This window comes from Anser brachyrhynchus (genome assembly GCF_964034855.1).
Source record: "Anser brachyrhynchus genome assembly, chromosome: 1".
Classification (NCBI taxonomy): domain Eukaryota; kingdom Metazoa; phylum Chordata; class Aves; order Anseriformes; family Anatidae; genus Anser; species Anser brachyrhynchus.
In genome coordinates, this window is record NC_137694.1 from 89,042,484 (window position 1) to 89,062,966 (window position 20,483).

At 39.2% G+C, this 20,483-nt stretch overlaps 1 protein-coding gene across 5 annotated transcripts in view; it reads right to left on the bottom strand.

The window, feature by feature from the left end:
* Nucleotides 1-20,483, bottom strand: part of CRYBG3 (crystallin beta-gamma domain containing 3) — a 103,530-nt gene that overhangs the window by 47,842 nt on the left and 35,205 nt on the right. For all 5 annotated transcript variants that reach the window (XM_080597173.1, XM_080597174.1, XM_080597177.1 and 2 more), the window contains 3 exons: nucleotides 19,865-20,301; nucleotides 1,171-6,142; nucleotides 154-201 (listed from right to left, as the gene is read on the bottom strand). In XM_080597173.1, the coding sequence (XP_080453299.1) occupies nucleotides 154-201; nucleotides 1,171-6,142; nucleotides 19,865-20,301 (5,457 nt within the window). The remainder of the gene's footprint in view (nucleotides 1-153; nucleotides 202-1,170; nucleotides 6,143-19,864; nucleotides 20,302-20,483) is intronic.

Consider the following 20,483-nt stretch of genomic DNA (forward strand, 5'->3'; position numbering starts at 1 on the left):
TTTGTAATACAGTCTCATTATAAGCAAGTGTAAGCATATGTTACATTAAAATACAGAAAGCTAGACTAACGTCAGGTGCTTTCCATTAAAAAATGGTATAATAAATTTTTCCATGTGTCATATTGATCTGTGTGATGCACAAATTCTGCTTACCTTTCCTGGTCTTGGATTGTATTTGAGATTTGCCCTGTCAATTAGATTCTGAAATTAAAAGGACATGGAAAACAACTATTAATATCCACAACAGTAGCACAAAGCATGGAAAGATTATTCTAGGCCCACTGTTCCAATAAATGTATGCAAGTGTAATTAGCAGAAACACCTAAGATTTTTCCCACTGTTATTCAGAATTGGTGTAACTAGTTAAACAGAATCAACCAGTCAGCAGAAAGCAGCGAACGCTAGAGAGGAAGAACTATTGTAGAATTTGTAATTTATGGAAATGTATTACACTTTCCTAGCAAACAGAAAGGCGTATGCCTCAACAGTGGTAAAACCAAACCAGACCCCTATCAAAGAATGAAACATTCCTAACATCATGAAAAGACGGGCTTCTTCAATTGCACTTTTGGTCTATGCAGCCTTTTTGATTTCTTAGTATCAGAAGAAATGTTTCCATACCCTCACCTGCCATTGCTCTAAATAAACTAAAAAAACGAATGCCAACCTACAGAAGCAGGTATATTACTTGTTGACAGAGCTACAACTTACAGAAGATTATGTGATGAAACAATCAAACAACTCAGTAAGCAGGTAATTATATTGTTTAGAAAACACAGCTCTACTAATCACAAAATGCGGAAGAAATGAAATAACAGTATTCATACAAAGGGCAGTTCCATGATTTTCAGAGTGAAATATCTTTAACATGGTCAAGTCTGTTATGCTATTATACAAACTTGCCATTATGCATATTTTCCCATTATATTTTCTGTTCACACCTTCTATTTTACAATTAGAGGCTACTTTGATCTGTGTGAACCAAGAATACCATGTTTTTTCAATGATTCTATCAGAAGACTTTTTTTTTTTTTTTTTTTTTTTGAGTCTCTGATCTTAAACAGCCTAATTAATCTTAAAAAGTGAGGGGCTGAAGGAGGAAGAAGCAAGACATACATTTTGAATCTGGCCTAATCACTTTGTTTATTAATATCTGACATGACATCTTACCGCTGACAATTCTCCCAGTTTTGTCATGGTGTGATCTTGGGACCAGTGAATCTTTGGCTGCAACATATCCTGGAGAACGCTTCCAAATCTGGCTCCCTTCTCAGAGTAGTAATTGGTGGCAGATTTCAAATACTGGTAATACACACTTGTAGGAGCATGCTTTAGAGCAGCATCAGCTTTCTGTGAAACTGGCTTACAATATGTTTGTCTAGGAGAAGCCTCATCTTCAACCAGTTCTGGTTGCTCCTTAGAGTCAAGTTGTTCTTTTGAAAGAAACAGTGACCGTTCAGGAAATGGATATATATTTTGGTCATTTGACTGAAGGGTTGTTTTTAAATTCCCTGTCCACTCACTGGAAAGACTTTGCTCTTCTCTCTCAACATCAAGTACATTTCCTTCATACAATGATTCTTCCTCCTCCTCATCCTCCATTCCCTCCTCCTCCTCTTTACTGAATTGAGAGGTAAACTGTAAGCGCTCAGAAACTGACTGGAGAAGGGATAGCACAGAAGCGTGATCAGTGTTATCTTTAGATATTCCACTAGGATGGCCTTCTGGTGACACGTCTGTGGACAACAGGTCTTCTTGGGGGCTGTCATCTTCATATATGGGAGACAAAGAGAAAGGGTATATTCTATAGCGCTTAGCCTCCACACTCAGAAATGACTCTGAGCTACGGCTCTCTATTGCTTCTTTCAACTTGATATCCTTTCCATAAAGATAGGCTGGCTCATGTTTATTTTTTGCTTTTTCACATGCTAGATGATCTGTACTATCCAAAGGCAGATGAGAAGAAGAAAGAGAGCTAGTTTCCAAATCTTCAGTTGAGACAGACTTGTTCTCAGTTTGAAGGGCACCTTCAAAAATGATAGTAAAAGAACTGTTTTCCCACTGCTCAATTAGTGGAGAAGAGCCTGAAAGACCCATCGATTCCTTCATGTCTTTGCTGCAGTCCAGACCATTTTCTTCAAGCTGATCATTTCTCTGCATATCTTGATCCTTCATTTGTACCTCTTTCGGATTCTCATTGTTTTGGGCAAAGACTGTCTTGAAGCAGTGTTTCCCTTCACTGTGCTCTCCAGTAACAGGCAATTCAGATGCAATGAACTGTGTCTGTAATCCAATATTAAACAGTATTGTCTCACTTGCTCCTTCTGCTAGTTTGTCTTTATCCTCCACTACCTTTGAATCTTCTAAGGTTGCTTTTACTTGTGCAAATACTTCTGCAGCCTCTCTTCCACAGTGTTCATCCGGATTGTCCTCTGCACTGCTTTCCAGAGAACCCTGATGACTTCTTTTGTCTTTGGATTCACTCTGCATGCTGCTACTTGCTTCATCAGGCATAAAAGATAACAAATTAACATCTACAGTTGGCTGCACTGTGTACTCTGGCACATCAGTATTATTGCACGAATCTTTTAACTGCAACGGCAGAAGCATCTCCTCAGTCACAGCAGCATCTCTGGTCATTAAATGTAAAGACACATCAGATTTTCTACTAGCAGCTGATAACCCAGCGTTACCACACATCTCTGCTGCAGCCAGATGTTCATGCACCTTTTTATCATGTTCCTCTTTTGCTAGTATCATCGGGGTTGATTCTGGCTGTGCCAAACTACCAGTAGGTAGAAATCCATTTGTTTGACACGTAAATGCATTATTCAGTATCTTTTCACCTCTTTGGGGCCAATCTGCGCTGTTTTCCGTACTATTTGGAACCACGGGAAGATCTGAGCAATCTGCCTTTTCACAGTTTGTACTTTTATTCTGAGTTTCCACCTTAGCTGTTGGTTCTTTGATTATGTCCTGTGTTCTGGCAGATAAATTACTATCCATGTTTAAAATCTTTGGAGTTTCAGCCTCAGTTTTAGGCTTAACCTTTTCAGAACGCCTTTTACTATCACTGCATTGCCCCTGACTGGATATTAGCTTTTGTTTGGCTGAGTTAATAACTTCATCAATTATTTCTTTTGCTTTTAATGTTAGTGCACTATGTAGGTCAATTTTATCAGGGATGTAAGACAGTGTCTTTTCATCTTGATTATTTGTATCATATGTTTCATTCCCCATTAGTGAATAGGAGCCTCCTCTACTGCTCTCTTTGAAATGTTTCAATGAATGCAGAGCTGACTGGATTGCCTCTGCTTCCAGCTGCACGGTTCCAGTTTTCTGATCATTTAGAATATCTGTATTTATTAAACTATCCTTGCTCCCACAAACGTGGCAGACACCAACAGCTTGTTTTGCTATTATTTCCTCTATAGCTAAGTGTAAAACTGAGTCCACTATTTCCTCAGCTTTCTTAAACAAAAGAGCAGCATCCTGGAACTTAGTGTATTCTCCTCCCTTCCCATAAGTATCTTTCCATACTTTCTCAAAACAGAGCTCGTTTGACTCTGTAGGTGCAGCAGCTGTTTGGTCATCTCTTTCACATAGGGATTCTGAGATACTAGACGTGTGGTTACAAAGATTCACCTTCTCCACAGTATTTCTGCACACCTTCTCAGTATGCACTGAATCAGATGCTGTTTCCAAAGTTTTCAAAGGACGTACGGGTGATGGCATTGTCTCTACCAAGACGCAGCCGTCAGCCTGCTGTGCAGAGGATACTTCCTCTGCTTCATCACCAGCTTTGAGAAGTGAGGAATTACTGTTCTCCTGAGCAATGCCCAATGTTTCCAAGGCAGAAATAGAAAGGTTTGAGGCTTCTTTGGATCCCTGAGTAGGTGAAGTGGGCCTGGGGATGCAAAAATCCCACGTATCTACTTCAGCACCAAAATGGTGGAGCACAGCTGGGGTAAACTCAGGTGCCAGAGAAACAACTGGGCATGAAGCCCTTGGGTCTTCCGAGCAAAGTGGTGTCTCGGTCATTCTGTCCTCAGGGATTATTCTCCTAGATTCGGCACCCAGAAGAACACAACCCTCCTGCTCAGAAGCAGCAGAGTATCTAGCAATCAGGCCATTTTCAAAATTAGTGGAAGGAGAATAGATTTCTCCTTGGTTGTCAGATGAAGAATAAAGCATTGTGGATGATATCCTATGCTTATTACTGTTTTCATTCCTGGAAGAAATACTAATATGCCTATCTTCAGAACTAGGTGAAGATGCAGAAATGATGTCTACATCAACATCTTTTTCAGCGATTACAGTGGAATGGTTGGTCAGAGGTCTTCCTCCATTTCTTAAGGCAGAACGAGAATCCTCCAGATTTTTTTCTTGTGATTTATAAATAGGAGAGGAAAGTTCAGAAATGTAATCCTTAGATTCAGAAGGAACAACAGTCATCTCGTTCATACCAGCCTCATTGATTTTAGAAGCAGCAGGAGTAGGATTGTCTGTCCTCTCAATGTTGACTAAAGGGCAAGGTGCAGGCTTTCCTGTGTTGTCTTCTGTAAGTATAACTAATGCTTTTGCAGGAATATCTTGCACAGTTTTAAGGGAAACAGTACCAAGGTCATGGACAGGAGCTGAATTTTCTGAGAGGCTTGTATGTACAGGCTCAAAGGATTTGCTCTTTTCACATTCATGATCAGGAAGAGAAACAGTGTCTCTCACATCTTTTAAACCGACTCCTCTTTTCACTATAGTTTTATTTTCAGACTTGCAACTAGGATGAAGAGGAGCTGAGCAACAATCTCCAGTTTCAGAAGAAGACTCAAAAGTAACAGAGAGAGGTGCTGTCAACTCATCAAAGTTAGATTTCACATTTTCACACCCATGTACGCATGCCAATACATCGGCAAAATTATCTACTGCAACCTCAGATGAAACCTTCATTTTTTCTAGACAAGGTAAACCAGGCTGTTGCGTGGCAGTATCCTTAGAATTCTCTGCAAGGATTAATTGGTGTTCATTTACTACCTGCGTTGGTTTCCCTAACTCATTCAGTTCTTCATTACTAGTCCCCTGGACAATGACTATGTCTTTATCACTTTTAATAGTTAACACTGAAGCAGTCAGATTACCTGTGACTATGCACTTTTCTCCTCTGGACTCCATGCTAAGTGAAGTGGGTATTTGTTCATTAAAAGGTAAAGGAATAGTAGCAAGAAAGCTCTGGGGATTTTGTTCTCTTTCTGCAGCTGCCACAATTTTCTGTGCATTGCTTTTTCTTGGATCACTATCTTTATTTGCACTATCTGTACGCTGATCTGCTGGCTGCTGAAGCGTAGTGGTACTGGAATGAAGCTCCTGGACATCTGATGTTAGCTCTGAGTGGTTATTCGTTTGATGATTACAGCAATATTCTCCCTTGCTTGTTTGTAGTTCTTCATTGACTGTCTTATTTGATTTGGGTGACTGTAAACAATCATCTTGTATTTTTTTTGTGGACTCCTTATTAGATTCTTTACTACAATGAATTTCTTTATCAGAGTTAGAAGTGGCATTTTTGTCCATTTGAAACAGAACTTCTGCTTCTCTCAACAGTCCACCCTCTTTTCCAATTAACTTGTCCACAGAACCCATTTTAAGGGAACTGGTAATTTGAGAAGTGGAATTGGTTAGGATCTCACCGTCTCTACTAGATGACAATAATGAATCTAGTGAATATGCCCTCTTAACTTTTGTTGCTTCTAAAGCTGGTGTATGTCTTAAGTCTACCTCATCAGATGATTCAGTAGGTGAAGCTGAGGCATTTGGAGTTATTTCATGCCTGTTGCTACCCAAGCAATGCTGAGTTTTACCAGACTTTTTCAATTCCATTTTAACTTCAGAAGAATTTACGATGACATCAACTTTATGATCTTTATCCTCAACTTCTCCATTTTCTTTTATTAAGTGTCCTAATTTTGGAGAGACAGTTGGTTGCATTTCTCCATTTTCTTTGACCATTGAAGCATTTCCATTCTCAGTACTTTCTTCTCCTTTTTCAGCTGTTTCTGATTGATTCTTCATTAGCTGCCTAATCCTTGCAGAACCTCGATATGTAGCATAAGTGACTGCGGGTGCTTGTGGTTTCTGTTGTGTCTTCCTGTAACAAGGAGCATCATTATCAACATAAGACAGAATACATAAATAGCTAGTGTGATGATAATAGAGGTTAACACAAACTGTAGATGATGTAACATTACTATTTTCCTCCAAAGACTAACATAAACTGTAGACTGCACGCGACACTACTTTCCTCCTTTTCTTGCTCTTCCTAAATATGGATTTCTGTGACAAACAATACATATACTGTCTTTTACTGAAAAAAGACAACGAACTATAAACAAGAACTAGATATTGCTATAAACAGCTTCCGTCATTTGCTTTTTACTGGACAATGGCATTATTATTTAGAAAAGAAACTGCAAGTCAACATTTGCAATGACATAAAAAGGCATACTTCTGTGAAGATGTTATATCCTACTAGAACAGGAATATACTTTAATACTGAAAAAATACTGTACTTATTATACTAATAATACTTATTAAAATATTGAATTGAAAATTGATTTTTTTTTTTTACCTAGGCTTTCAATACAGTGGTAAAGAGCAAGGCCAGGGCAAGCAAAATACATGGAGAAAAGAAAGTATACAAAAGTGGATGCTTTCTGGACCACTGGGCAGTAAGAAAAGAGAGAGAAGGCAGATCAGGTGAAAATGAAGGCTCCATAAATACTTGAAGAAACATCAATATGAGATGCCTAGAAATGTGACAAGTAATTGGTAGACCTAGTCATTTATCTTACATTTAATAGCAAGCAAACAATTATCCCCCCCCCAAAAAAAAAACACAAAACAAACCACCAAAACAAACACACCACCGTCAAAAAACCCTACTGTAATGCAAAAAAATAACAACAAAAAATCACCATAGAAAAACTGTGACCCTGATCTTTCACTGCCATTTCCGATAGTCTAAGGATAAATTCAGAGCCTGTTAATTTTAATTTTCTTAGGAAGCTTCTAAAGAACTCTCTGAAGAAAGTTTTTCTTCTTTCTTAAAATTAGCTGACATAATAAATGCTTACCTTCCTTTCTAATGCTTCTCTCCTTCCCCCCTTTTTTGTTGTTTAAAGAATTCCTGCAAAAATAGGGCAGTGACGATATGTACATGAACACACCAGCTCTTCACCTTCGAGCAAAGCAGACACTCACAGACTGTTCTTAAATTCTATTTTGCTTTAGCTCCCACCTAAACTAAGAACAGAACCTTTCAAACACTTATCCAGTCTGATCCTACATCTACTAACATGCTGGCTGGAAGTGGCAGTTCACCTACCTAGGAAATTGCCATTTAGAAGAGTCTCTTGAAAAACAGAGTTAGCTAAGACTTTGATTCCTAATACGAAATAGCCAAAAAGTGTCTCAATAGCATGTTCAGAAATTCTTTGCAGCTTACCATTAGTTCATTTTTATTGAGAAGTTATTATAGCTAGAGAGTTGAAGACAAGTAATTTAAGCATGATATAGTACATGAATTCACTATGGAAAAGTGAACTACGAAATAAATAATTTTCTTTATTTGACTATCATTGAGCAACCGTAACTTCAAATATTGTCTGCATGGATTTTGAGTACGTATTCTCTCCATAGGTACAGAAGAATATAAAAAAGGAGTGGTTTTACGCATATAAAATAGAATCTCTTCTCTGTCAAGACACCCAGATTTTTATTTCCATTATGCTTTTATTTTGAAGGGGTAACTCAGTATTATTTAAAATCACAGGCAAACTCCGTCCTTGTGCAATATTTGCACATGCAAAGAGTACAGGTAAACTCAAAGCAAAATTATTCATATTCATAAACATTAAAACAGAGTTATAAACACTCATTTATTAAGAGCTAGGTTTATTTGGGCTAATGCCAAAATACTTGAAATATGGGAATTTAGACATGGTGAGAACTGGAAAATGAAATTTCTATTGGGGATTAAATATACGATAATCCCCAATGAGGGCTACAACAGAATCTCAGTATAGAATTTACAGGAAAGTAATATATAAACACCATGTCTCCTAAGCATTTGCAAAGCTAGATGCATTTAGTCTTCTATACCACTAGTCTGGTTTCCAGAGATTCCAGCAGTGGTAGCTGCTAAACATCACACACACCATTTAAGTTGCTATTTTCAGCAATCTCATCTCTTAAAACAAGCATACATATTTCTGCTTGGAAGAAAACAAAATACATTTGGAAAAAGGGTAGTAGAGAAAAAATAAAAGATTAGGGTTTTCTTTTGTTTTGTTTTCTTTATGTATATATAAAGCTTCCTTTATATATGTATAAAGGTTTTTTTTATATATTTAAAAGTTATACTGTTTTCCATGTCCTTATAGAAAACTTTCTTGTATATTAGAAAAATATTTTTTAAAGCTCCAGATATCCTAAAAATCTTATAGGAAGGAATTGTTGAGTTCTATAGTACACTATATTTACTCAGCATCAAAACAGACATAGCCATAATAAAATAAGTTTGAAGGAAGTAAGACCGGATCATGTTCTCGCTCAGAATTAACCTTACTGTGTATCTTCTCCCATTTCAGTTAAGTTGCAATGGAGTCAAAATGCTTTAAATAACCACTATTAAACCACAAGATTAAAAAAAAAATATATATCCAACCATCGCTTCTCCCATACTTTGGTCAACCTCAAACATAAAAGTCAGTCCACAACAGTCCAGAATCCAGATAAAATTTCTTTGAAGAAAACAAACAGAACGTGGGCTTGCACCAATTCTCCAAACAAGTTTTATGAATTCTTGAAAAGGAAAACCATAATGATACATATTTAAAGTGAGCTTGTTAAATGGTATTGCAAGGTACTGAAAACTCATTTCCACAACAAACACCGCATTATTTTGAATAAACTGCTCAATGACAATGAATTTTTACTGAGTGTCTTTCATTCTGCAGTTGGTATTTTGTCTGATATGCAGTGTGAAGAATTCAGAATTTATCTATAAACATAGTGCTCTGACACAAACCTGGAAAATACCTTTGTTTGTCTCTCACACCCAACTTTGCCTTCAATTTCACCCATGAACTCAACAATTCTTAAATTGAAACCATCCAGAAATGAGATGAATAGGTTAATTTTAGACAAGACTGCCTACAGAGGGATGAAAAGGAGAACCCAGCATGAAAGGGCACTATATTTTATATTGACTTGAGCTACGGATCCCAGTTAGGGGTTCTATCATCTATTCCATGTGGTCAGGCAAAACAAGTGTACACAGAACTTCCTTCTTGCCTATCACATGCCTTTTATCATTTCTCCTAATTCTTTTTGCTTTCTATTTGTCTTCTGAGGGAATTTTATGCTCTGATTGACTGAATTGTAGTTGAAGTCTGAGGAAGACTCAGAGCAATGTGCCCTACAGAGCTCCGTGTACAAACCCACTCATGACCAGCAGTGGCTACAGCACCGCTTCATCTTGCACAGCCTCGTCCCGTGGTCAGCCTCTGCCAGCGTCTCCTGCCGTACAGCTCTGTTTTCCTGCAGACCTGCCCCTTCCAAGAGTTTCTGCACTGGATGTTGTTTTAAAAAGGAACCAACCTCTCCTTTGCAGACATGGCAACTTAGGGATCCCTGACCTTTCAGCGAGAGTTTGCTGCTCAGCATATTGTAACAATTTTGTCAACGGACTTTTATTCCTACTGCGTTTATTTTTAGAGCACACAGGAGCGTTTGCAATCTGAATGCTCGCATGCAACAAGATGTTTAAAAAATGAAAACCTATGCTCCTATGTGGCAGTTGCAACTCAGTTGGCTTGCTCTAAATCTTGCTTTAAGTCTTATGAAACACATTAAGAAGCAGGCTCTGTCATGCAAAATTGCTTTAAAATGCCACTAGGGACTTGTTCCACAGACATTTAAAGTAACAATTCATTTCTGATCATCAAAAGAATACATCATTTCAGAACTTACCTTAGAAACTCTTTGCAAATTGTTTTTTCCAATTCAGATGAGGGCACATATGAAAGCCTGATTACACACAAAACCTAGCCTGTAGTTCTGTCACCCTGTAGTTCTGTCACCCGTCACATACTGTGAGATTCCTTCTTTCCCTTCTTAATAGGAAGCTATTCAATTCCCTATAAAGCCAAAACTCTGTTTCACAGAAGACTCTCTGACAGCAACAAGAGAAGATGTCACCATGAGTTACGTTACATTTGTCAAAAGCAGCTGCTTGTAGAGATTTCTTCTATTATGGAAGAGAAATACTAAGTTCAAGAGGGGCTAACTCAAGGAGGGGAGGGGTACATTTTCTGGCACATCTCATATAACAGACATCTTGTGCAACTTGCCTTAAAGCGTCATTCGCTATAAAACAAGCTTGTTGGTTTTGAAACCCTGAAGCAGGAGGAATTTCACTACCCTGAATGCCTCATCTCAGTGCGTCCATATAGATTACATTGGTTGCATCTTTTTCAAGTGTATGTCATTAAATTGGTGACCCCTCATATTTGTACCATGCAACAAAGCAAAAAGCAGACACCCTTAGATTATTTTCAAATAGAGCCAGGAAGATCTCTCAGTAAGACATCGCACTACATGGATACACCACCTCAGATCCCCAGGCAGCATAGCTTCATTTGCACAGCCTGACATCCACGCTACAAAGCCCTTGCAGCCAGCACCATGGCTGAGTTTTGGGCTCACCAGTGCTGAAGAATGAGCATATTGAAGGGGGCACAGGAAGTTCTGCACCAATATACGAAAGAACTTCTTCACAGTGAGGGTGACGGAGCACTGGAACAGGCTGCCCAGGGAGGTTGTGGAGTCTCCTCTGGAGATATTCAAGGCCCATCTGGATGCCTACCTGGGCAACCTGCTCTAGGGAACCTACTTTGGCAGGGGGGTTGGACTTGATGATCTTTCAAGGTCCCTTCCAACCCCTACAATTCTGTGATTCTGTGATATTGCTGGCTGGCCTGTTTCGGCAGCACACAACACTTGGCTTTCCCAAGGCATGCAACAGCCATTTTTTCCCCCTCATACCTCTCTCCTCCAGATACACTCTCTCCAGTCCAGACGTCTCCCATTTTTTCAAGCTTACAAGTGCATGTTTTTCCTCATTTCCTTTCATGGACCCCTCAGAAGTAGCTCCTACACCAGAAAGGTCTGCAGGGTACAGGCTGAAATCCACTGCTCTAAATCAGTATGTCTCCCGTGGTTCCTGTCTACCCCTCCCTAATTATTTTATAATTATGCTATTGTTTATTTAAAAATTTTCCATTTATTTTTTTCTACTTCTTGCTTAACTGACTGCTTTTTAAAAATCATGTTAAGGTCCTCTGACCTTCTGGTTGACTCCAACTTATTCAGCTAGCTATTTCTACAGTCATGTCAGATCTTTATAAATGGAAAAAATAAAAGTCTTACTGAAAAAAAGCCACTGTGGGCTAACTGAAAAGTTGCCATACACAACTTAGATCAAAGAAAATGATTTTTTAGCCAGAGGGGATAGCTTCATGATTTAAATCTGAAGTTTGAAACACCTAGTGTCCTGGGACTTCACATTTGTATACTCTTAAAGGTCAAAAGTTTGGTTTGAACACCGTGATTTGCACGCAGTTGATTTTGCAGGAGATTACAAAGCTGATGTTCTATAAGGACAATTAAGAGTCAAAGACAATTTAAATAAAAACAAATGTTGTCTCCGTGACCTTGGAAGGAATGTTTTTCCTTTCCCCGGCTTCTCATGGTACTGTTTCTTGCTTACCTTCCCCATCTGGGCAAGAAGCTGTACTCCACAGTCTGCAGGAAGAAAGGACAGCCCTAGGCTTACCCAACACCAGCAGCTGCAAGATCCAGAACAGCACAAAGGGTCTGGGATCACTCCCAGAACCTCACTACCCTCTTTCCCCAGTACCCATCAGTGGCAGCCTCTTCTGCCCCATAGCTGTGGGACGTATGCATGCATATATGCCTGTGTGCCACCCTTGCCCCCCACAACTCACATCGTTCAACCAGCTCCCCCTCTGCCAGGCACTCAGATACTCAGGTGCTCAAGACCTTCCTTTTCTAGGGAGCAGGGATGAGCACGTCTCCAGGCACAGATCCACAGGAGAGGCTGGGAAGGGCCATAGGAGACCATCTACCTTAACGCCCACTCAGAGCAATGAGATCAGGGTGCCTGGGGCCTTGTTGTGCCGCCTCTGAGGATGTCTTGGGGATAGGAAGCCTGTGCACATACCCCATGGTATGTGACTCCCCTCACAGTAACTATGTGTTTCCCAGTACCAGTATCAGAATATTTCAAGTTCCTGTTGCCTCTCCTCCCAAGGGTGCACATCTCTGAGAGGAGTCTGCCTTCATCTCCTCTGAGGCTCCCTATGAGACAGCTGAGGACAGCAAGGTGTCCCCTTGGCCTTTTCTTCCTTGGGCTAAAGGAAGCCAGTCCTTCTAGCCTCTCCTCACACTTGATGAGGAATTAAAGGTAGGACATCCCTCAACTCTCAAGAGTGCAGCTTTGGACCTGTTTGACTTCAAGGTGCCCGACACAGAGAGATTATTCGTCCCTTTCACATACACCGATGTGAGCAGGAGTCAAGCTGATACATCAGCAGGACATTACACTAGAAACTGTCTCTGAACATCACACAGGCTCACTGTGAATAGATGACCAAAGATAACTTTGCATCCTAGCAGCCCATCTGCCTGCTTAAAGCAGGAACCTAGCAGTATCACCCCTCCGATGCTACTTGCTACCCCAACAACAGTAAAGATGAAGGTGTGAGGAATAAGCCCTTAATGGCAAATAAAGGCCAAAGCCTGAACAATTACACTGCAGGTACAAAGAACTCCCAAACTTCACGGCAAAATTTCTAAGAAACAGACTCTATTAAATTACTACATTGCAAAGCTCATTAACCAACCCCCCCCCCCCCCCAAAAAAAAAAAAAAGAATCAGTGGAAAAAAAACAACGTAGAGTTAATTTTCAGCTTAATTAATTTAGCTGAATTTTGCATCGTGCATCTGTTATGAATTACTCTTAAACTAGAAGCTTTCATCCTTCAGAAAGGCACAGGTCTGTGTTTCGGTGCCAGCAGCCACCTTTCCTCTGGCCCACATCCCAGCTGTGGGCAGGGAAGCTCCCGGCAGTGAGGCCTGGGCCCGCATTTCCTCCACCGCAGAGTCCCGGCACCAACCCAGCCAGCTCCTGCAATGGGTTGCTAAACCCCAGCACAGCCCTCGTCTTCACAAGCTCACCCACAGTTCACCCACAGAGGCTTTGGCTCCCATTGAAATTCAAGAGTCTGTGGATAGCTTGGTCAACTATGGTGTGCACAGAAGTGCTTCTGGAAGAAAAGATTTAAGAAAAACGAAGCCCTCTGTTACTTTACTGAATGCTAAGTCCTTCCACAGGAGCTTGGGTATACCCCTCCGGCCACTGCTAGAGGTCTCCCTCCACAATTGACCACCACGAGAATTAGTGGTAGGATGTCACCAGCCTAATCCTTCCCCGGGAGTCTTCTAAATCCATTTTAGGCCCCATTTGGCTGTCCTAGAAGGGCAGAGCTCTCCCACACTGTTTATTCCCCTCTTGAGGGGCAGCAGGTTGCTCTAGCAGCGACTCTCTGCCCATCTGAGCACCAGCAACCGAACAACACTGCACTTTCACCTTTGGTTTCTGAAGGCAGAAGCCAGAAAGCCATGGGAAGAGCAATTCCCATGTCCCTCTCCTCCTTCCCTCCCCATTTCCCCACCGCTACCTCTGCCCCTCACTCCTCCTTGTGCTACCCCAAGTCTCTGTGAAGCAAATTGCATCAGCGAAGTATTTGTCGATACAATGGGAACCTTTATGCAGGTACGTTATAATAAAATAATTAGGACAGCACTCTTTTCTTCCTTTTACTGTGATCTTCCAACAAATGCTTTCAAAGATGCATGGAAACTGTCATACTGTGTGCACATTCGTGGTTTAAAATGTTCAGGTCTTGTGTGTAAAATAGGTCCTGGTTAGGCAATTACAGAGAAGGACACGGCTCTGTTCACAAGATGGATTTGATTTCAGCAAATGCCTCACTAGCTTCCCCACTCTTCTACATTATTCCTCAGGAGTTACCTGGTGAGATCATCGCTTGGAATTAAGTGATTTCATTTCTGTTCATTTACTCTTGATTCTGTGCCAAACGCATCTATTGAGAAAGATGAATGCTGCTACTACTTACTGAACCAAAACCACAATACACAATCAATCAGGCAAATTAATGGTTGTTTTTTCAGGTCATCACAAGACTGCATCTGACCAGTAATACAAAGGTGAATGACAAGCTCTGAAAGAGACGTTAACCATTTATCAGAAGGATTTTATCATCTACATTTCTAACAGAGCAAAATAAAAGGATAGCCTTTTTGACAGTACTAAGATGGAAACACTATGCAATTAGATGTGTATCAACTGTTTTTCTAGACTTTAAAATCCAAAAACCTCCAACCCTCACAAAACTTAATAACGTATTACCTAGTAGATCTGTACCTTGTCTCAAATTTGTCTCTCCTCATGGCTACCCCCCCTTCTGAATGAAATAGCTTGCAATGCTCTAGCTAAACTATTACGAGGACTTGGCTCCTGGTAGGGTGCAAAGTGTAAAAGCAAACTGTTTTGAACACTGCTTTTGAAATCATCCCCTCTCATCTTCTACTTACAGTTAGGAAATCCTTGCAGTTGTGGGTTGGAAATTCTTTCTCACTTCCAAGCCCACAGGGGTCGTAACAGAAGGGAGAAGTCAGAATCTTTAATACTTTGTTAAATTTGGGTATTAGCATTTTAACCAATGGTCAGGATTTTACAGTCAAAACATTTAGAGTTTTCAACAACTTTTCAGCTCATCGATCATGTTCAGCAATGCAACAAGACTTCTTACTGAACTCCAGAACAAGCCATGCGATTTCACAAGTTAAGCATTGTTAAACATCGTTAAGCATTTCACTATACACAACATCGACTTATTGTTCATCAATGCTATAAAAAAAAAAGTATGAGAAGATAGGCAAATGGCAAGCAGTCAGCAGAGAAGATCTAGGCCATCAGATTTTTTTTTAATTTAATTTATTTATAGTTATTATTTTTCCCCTGGGAAAAAGAGAAATAAGTTGTTAGAGTTACGAGTTATGTTCTCAGTCACTTGTAGAGTGTACTGCCTATTACCTTGACTGCTATTCTTGAGAACATGGTACGTACCTACTGCAGGAAGTCCATTTTCAGGGGTCTTTGGGAAATAGCCTCAATTTTGAAACAAATTGCTGCTTGTTAATTAAAGGCAAGAAAGATGGGAGCAAGCCCATGTTTTGCGTTATCTACATCATGAAATCTTAGACTCTCTCATAGAGACTTTCAGTGGTGAGAAATTAAGTGCATCCCCACTATTTCATTGGTTTTACTTTTAGGGCTTATTTTGTTAATTAAAGGTTGTTTTTCAACTTCATTAAGAAGGAGTGCAAAGACTAAAACTAAACATGAACTTTCCACTTTTATACTTAGCCCTCAACCACTGCAGACACTAAAGATTTTTCCACATGTAGTAGCCCATACCTTGTCTTTCTTTTTCCTACTGACAGCCAAATGAGCGCTATTTTAACATTGTATTTTACTGACCTCACCCCTTCATCATGAACCTTCTACAGAACAGGGCAAGCCCAATTGCTTGCTTCAGTTCTCAATGGCAAGGAAACCTTACACCATCCCACACAACTGGAAAACTAATGGATGAAATAACTGGAGACTTAGAGAACTCAACTCCCTTCACCTATCTTCAGTGCTGCAATTATTACATTACTGTCCACAATAATTGTTGCCTAGAGACTTTGTCCAATTTATCATGGTTTTCTGCTCTATGCTTCTCCTTTACCACATGCTGCTGCCTGGATTAAAGGACCAGAAGCCCTGAAGGTACAATTACCACTGAGCCAGACAGGCAGGGTGATGGAGAAATAACACGGCCTACACGTTTCGTCCCTCACAAACACGCACTCCACAGACTGAGTTCACAAATTTCACTCTGCTTGGATCCAGGCCTGGAAACTTGAGTCTCTACCCAAGGCCAGGCCTCCCACTGAGGGCAGAAATAACCTCCGTCTACAGGTCAGAGCAGTCTGATTTCCTGGTATTTTGCAAAATAATGCTTTAAGGACATGAGGTTAATAAAGTTGTCTGGGTAGATGCTCTGAGACTACTTGGTATGCATTAAGCTCCGAAAGTTTTTTAAAAAAAAACAACCAAACACACCAAAACCAGACAACTCTCATGGGGATTATGCAATCTAACAACTGTTCCTCTTTTACTTATCGTTTGTAGCCTCCTCTCTAACCAGAGATAACCTCTAACTTAATATTTAACAGTAGTTTGGAATTAACAAATTCATTTAGAATGTTCCTTATGACAAAGGAAACAGTTATGAGATCAATAATACATGCTTGCAGTGGTCTGAAATATTTGTAAAGCCCTGCATTTCAACTTCTCACTACAATAAATGTTAAAACCACATTTTAACGTAACAATCAATGGAATCATTCATGCCTTTGAATATGTATGGCTCATTAACATATCTCATCTGCCTTTTGGGACCTGATCCTCAAGAGATTAGCATAAGACCATGTTCACACCACCACTTTCCTTTATGGTATCCACACACCATCCTGTTCCTTTGTGCTACATTTTCCCCCCCATCTCTGTTCATATGCTTTTAGCACCCACATCTAGCTACTTCTTAGTACTTTCTACAAAACTATCAGGCCACCTCTAGGCAATCAGGAGTGCTTTTACAGTTTAACTATGCTAAATGAAGATTAGTTAGTTTACATTTAGTAAAGAAGCTAGTACTAAAGAGAAGAAAACCCTGCTCCACATCCTTTAAATTTCTATGAACTATAAGAAAACAAAAATGACGTAATCACCTCCATAACGTAAAATAGAGGTATTATTGATTCAAACTTTTCTAAAAGGTAAACAGTGCAAACCTCTGCTTCCATATTGTTGTTTCAATTTCTTTGCAGTAATTGCTTCAAAAACACAGTTCACATTGTGTAGTCAGGCAGAGAAAAACATACACAGAAGTTGCACAGAGATCGTCTAACTCTTTAGTATACTGAGCCGAAAAGGGCAGAATGTACACTGTACTTTTGAGAACAAGTTTAAAAGGAAAATGACTGTTTTAATGCTTTTCCAATTTTATAATGGCTACATTTAACAGTCAGTTTCTGGGAAAAACTTTGTTTTCTACATACACCAACTCACTCCTACCTTCAAACCAATAACAGACATTTTTATATTCTTGCCTGACTATGAGACACATAAACTACACAGAGAAAAACCTACACTGATTTGCCTAGCTTATCTAACACTATAGGCCAAAGTAAGATATGTTTGATTGAAAATGCCAACTGCAACTCTGATTTCAATAAAATCAGCATAACTCAAAAAATAATTGCACAAAGCAAGGTCACTTCAGTGAGCTAGTACCCATACCATCTGAACTCTTCAAGTTTTATTAATGCCATATGTATAAATCCTCATCGTTCTGAAGACTGAGACCATCTGACCCTTTCAATTGTGCATACAGACTGCCCAGCACCTCTTTACTTAGTGCTGAACATCTACTCAAATGCAGCAGTATAAAAAGAACAGAAAGCAAAACCAAATCTCAACACATTGTCACTTCCCCTGCTTCTAGTCACAGACCTGTAAGCATCGAAAAAAAAAAAAAAAAGGAAAGTCAAACAATCTCCTTCACACTTTGAAACACTTTGAAAAGGCAGCAGAAGCAAGAGGTCTCCACCTGGAAGGAGAGAAATGCACCAGCTCTTTATGGCATCATCCACAGGGCTGGGAGAAAAGAAAAAGACTGACTTCTTCGGAGGTGCCCATGACTGCCTCTCATCTACTCCTTCTTTGATGGCTCTCATTGCCATGTTGAGTTTACCACATTTTAGGCCTTCAGCTGAATCTCCAGTACTCATAGTCATCCGAATACACAGAAGAGTCTGAAGGTAAATTACAAGAGAACAGCAGAAAAGCAGATTTGACTTTGTTGTCAAGATGTATGAGGTAAAAATGGTACAGAGTACAGATTGCCCCCATAAGGTGAATAATACAATCAATAGCTGTGTGTGGAGAGAATGAGAAAAAGAGCAAACACTGAAGAAAATACAGCAGAAAGTATGTTGCAATATGATATGGAAGAAACTATGTAGAATGAAGTAAAAAGTGAGAAAGAGCTGTTAATGTCTATTGCCTTTTTTTGACAGTGCATCTGCACAGCCCCTGGCATTATAGCGTGCAACTTCGCCTTCGGTTTCCAGAATTCACTACAAAAACAGTGAACAGCAGTGAGACTGATGAAGCAAGCCAGCCTGTTGAACACCTTTTAAGAAAAGCAGTTTGTTCAGAAACTAGACTGAATAGCATAATGCACCTGGGCCTCTCCAGATAACAAATAAAGGGAGGGGAAACTCTTATACACAGACCAGTGAAGTGGTCATGGGCTGCAACTTGCATTTTGGAAAAAGTGTCAGTACAACATATGCTAGTACATTAAGTATCCATCATAAAAACTGGTTGATTGTCACAATCATAGGATCATAAAACAGATTAGGTTGGAAGAGATCTTAAAGATCATCTAATCAATCAGATCAAAACCAAAGAGTTCTCAAGAGAACACAACCACTATTATTACAAATTATGAACAGTACTTTATTCTATGCTCAGTTCATCTGCCAGTTCTGAAATCTATGACTTACCCTTCACCAACCATAGGAGTACCGCAGTAGCGGTAATACCCCAAATCATTACTTTTGGTTTAAAATTTTAAATATGTATCCTGAGCAGTACTGAAAACCCAAGTAAAAATTAATTACAGACTCACCATCTTTGGGCAAGTTCATGTTCTAGGCACCAATCAGAAATTGGGCAAGTATCACATGCACACACACATGTAACCCAAACGGAAGCTGTACTAGCCCACATATAGTCAAATATTCAACCTAACTGCTACAAATACTTTTGGAATTCTATTATCTATGTTTATACTAGAGTCAGAAAGTTTTGTAATATACAGTGTGGACCACAGCCAACATTTTAGCTTTTCTACTCACAAACACACATCAGTGCCTGTGGCACCAATTTTTTTTGGAAATTGTTTTTGGAAATATTACAGGACTGTTAAGGATGTTCTATACTTAGGCTAATTGAGTATTTTACATAACCTTCTTTTCATTACACAAAAAACCCTAAGAACAAAGGGAAGCAACATAAATAAGAAAAAAAATGCCAAGTCAAATAAACCAGGAAAGATAATTTAAAAAATGCAGAAACCTTAATTGCAGAAGTAAAAACACAGAACTAGTTAAATATAAAAATGAGAAACCTTTTAACCTTTATTTAGCCCACAATACAGATGTAAACAAGCTTGTATTTTCTTTCTTCTTTTTATTCTTTTAAATAGGTCTACAATACTGAATGTATTCCTAAATGCCACATCTTTTCTCCCTTCATGCTTAGAAGGATCTACAGTGGACTTATCATCCATGGTCAGAAGATTTCTAGAAAAACATTTTTTAAGTTGTATTTTGTAGCATTTGACGTCTCCCTATTTATTTAAGGTTGTTACTATTAGAGTTTTGCACAAAGTTGAGTCAGAGACACTCCATTCATTCTTAGAAATGACAGTCACTGGTTCTCCATTCAACAAAACTTCAGTCACTTTAGTTCTCTGCACACACACACTTTTTAATAAATTAATATTAAATTATAAAACTTACTTTTGCACAACTGCAGATTGTTTTTGACCTTTTTCCAGATCCTTTGAGCTATCTTTCCCAATGTTATTTGGGATCACGTCATCTTTATTTACAGAGTCCTCTTTCATTCTAGCTGTAGAACAGACAGGCTTTTCATTTTTTTGATGCTGTGGATGCATGTCCTCCATAGGAGTATTTGTGTTCTGCAAATCCTTTTCACATCTGTTGGGTTCATCTTGGAAAGTTGACTGTTTAGATTCTACCAAAGAAGATTTTGTTGTGAGATTAAATAAGTTTCCAAGAAACTGAAAAAAACCTTCTCGGGGTTGCTTGTCTTTATCTGCTGTTTTTATTCCAGGAGTCAAACTAGGAAGGCTATTAGCCTTTTTCAACTCCTCTTGGATTTCAGACTTGTTAAGTTCTTCTGTGGAATGGTTCTTTTCTTCATTTTGACAAACCTAAAATAAATATGAGAAGTAGATAAAGAAGACGTTAATTTTCATTTTCCTGCATTCCCCAAATCCTTAGTTTTTATTTGCTTCTATGCCCTGTACTCTTTAAGGAGATCTGCAGTTTAAAATTCATTTTAAAATCAAAGCCCTGTGCTCTCTTTTTCTCTCTATGCACTAAAAAGCCAAAA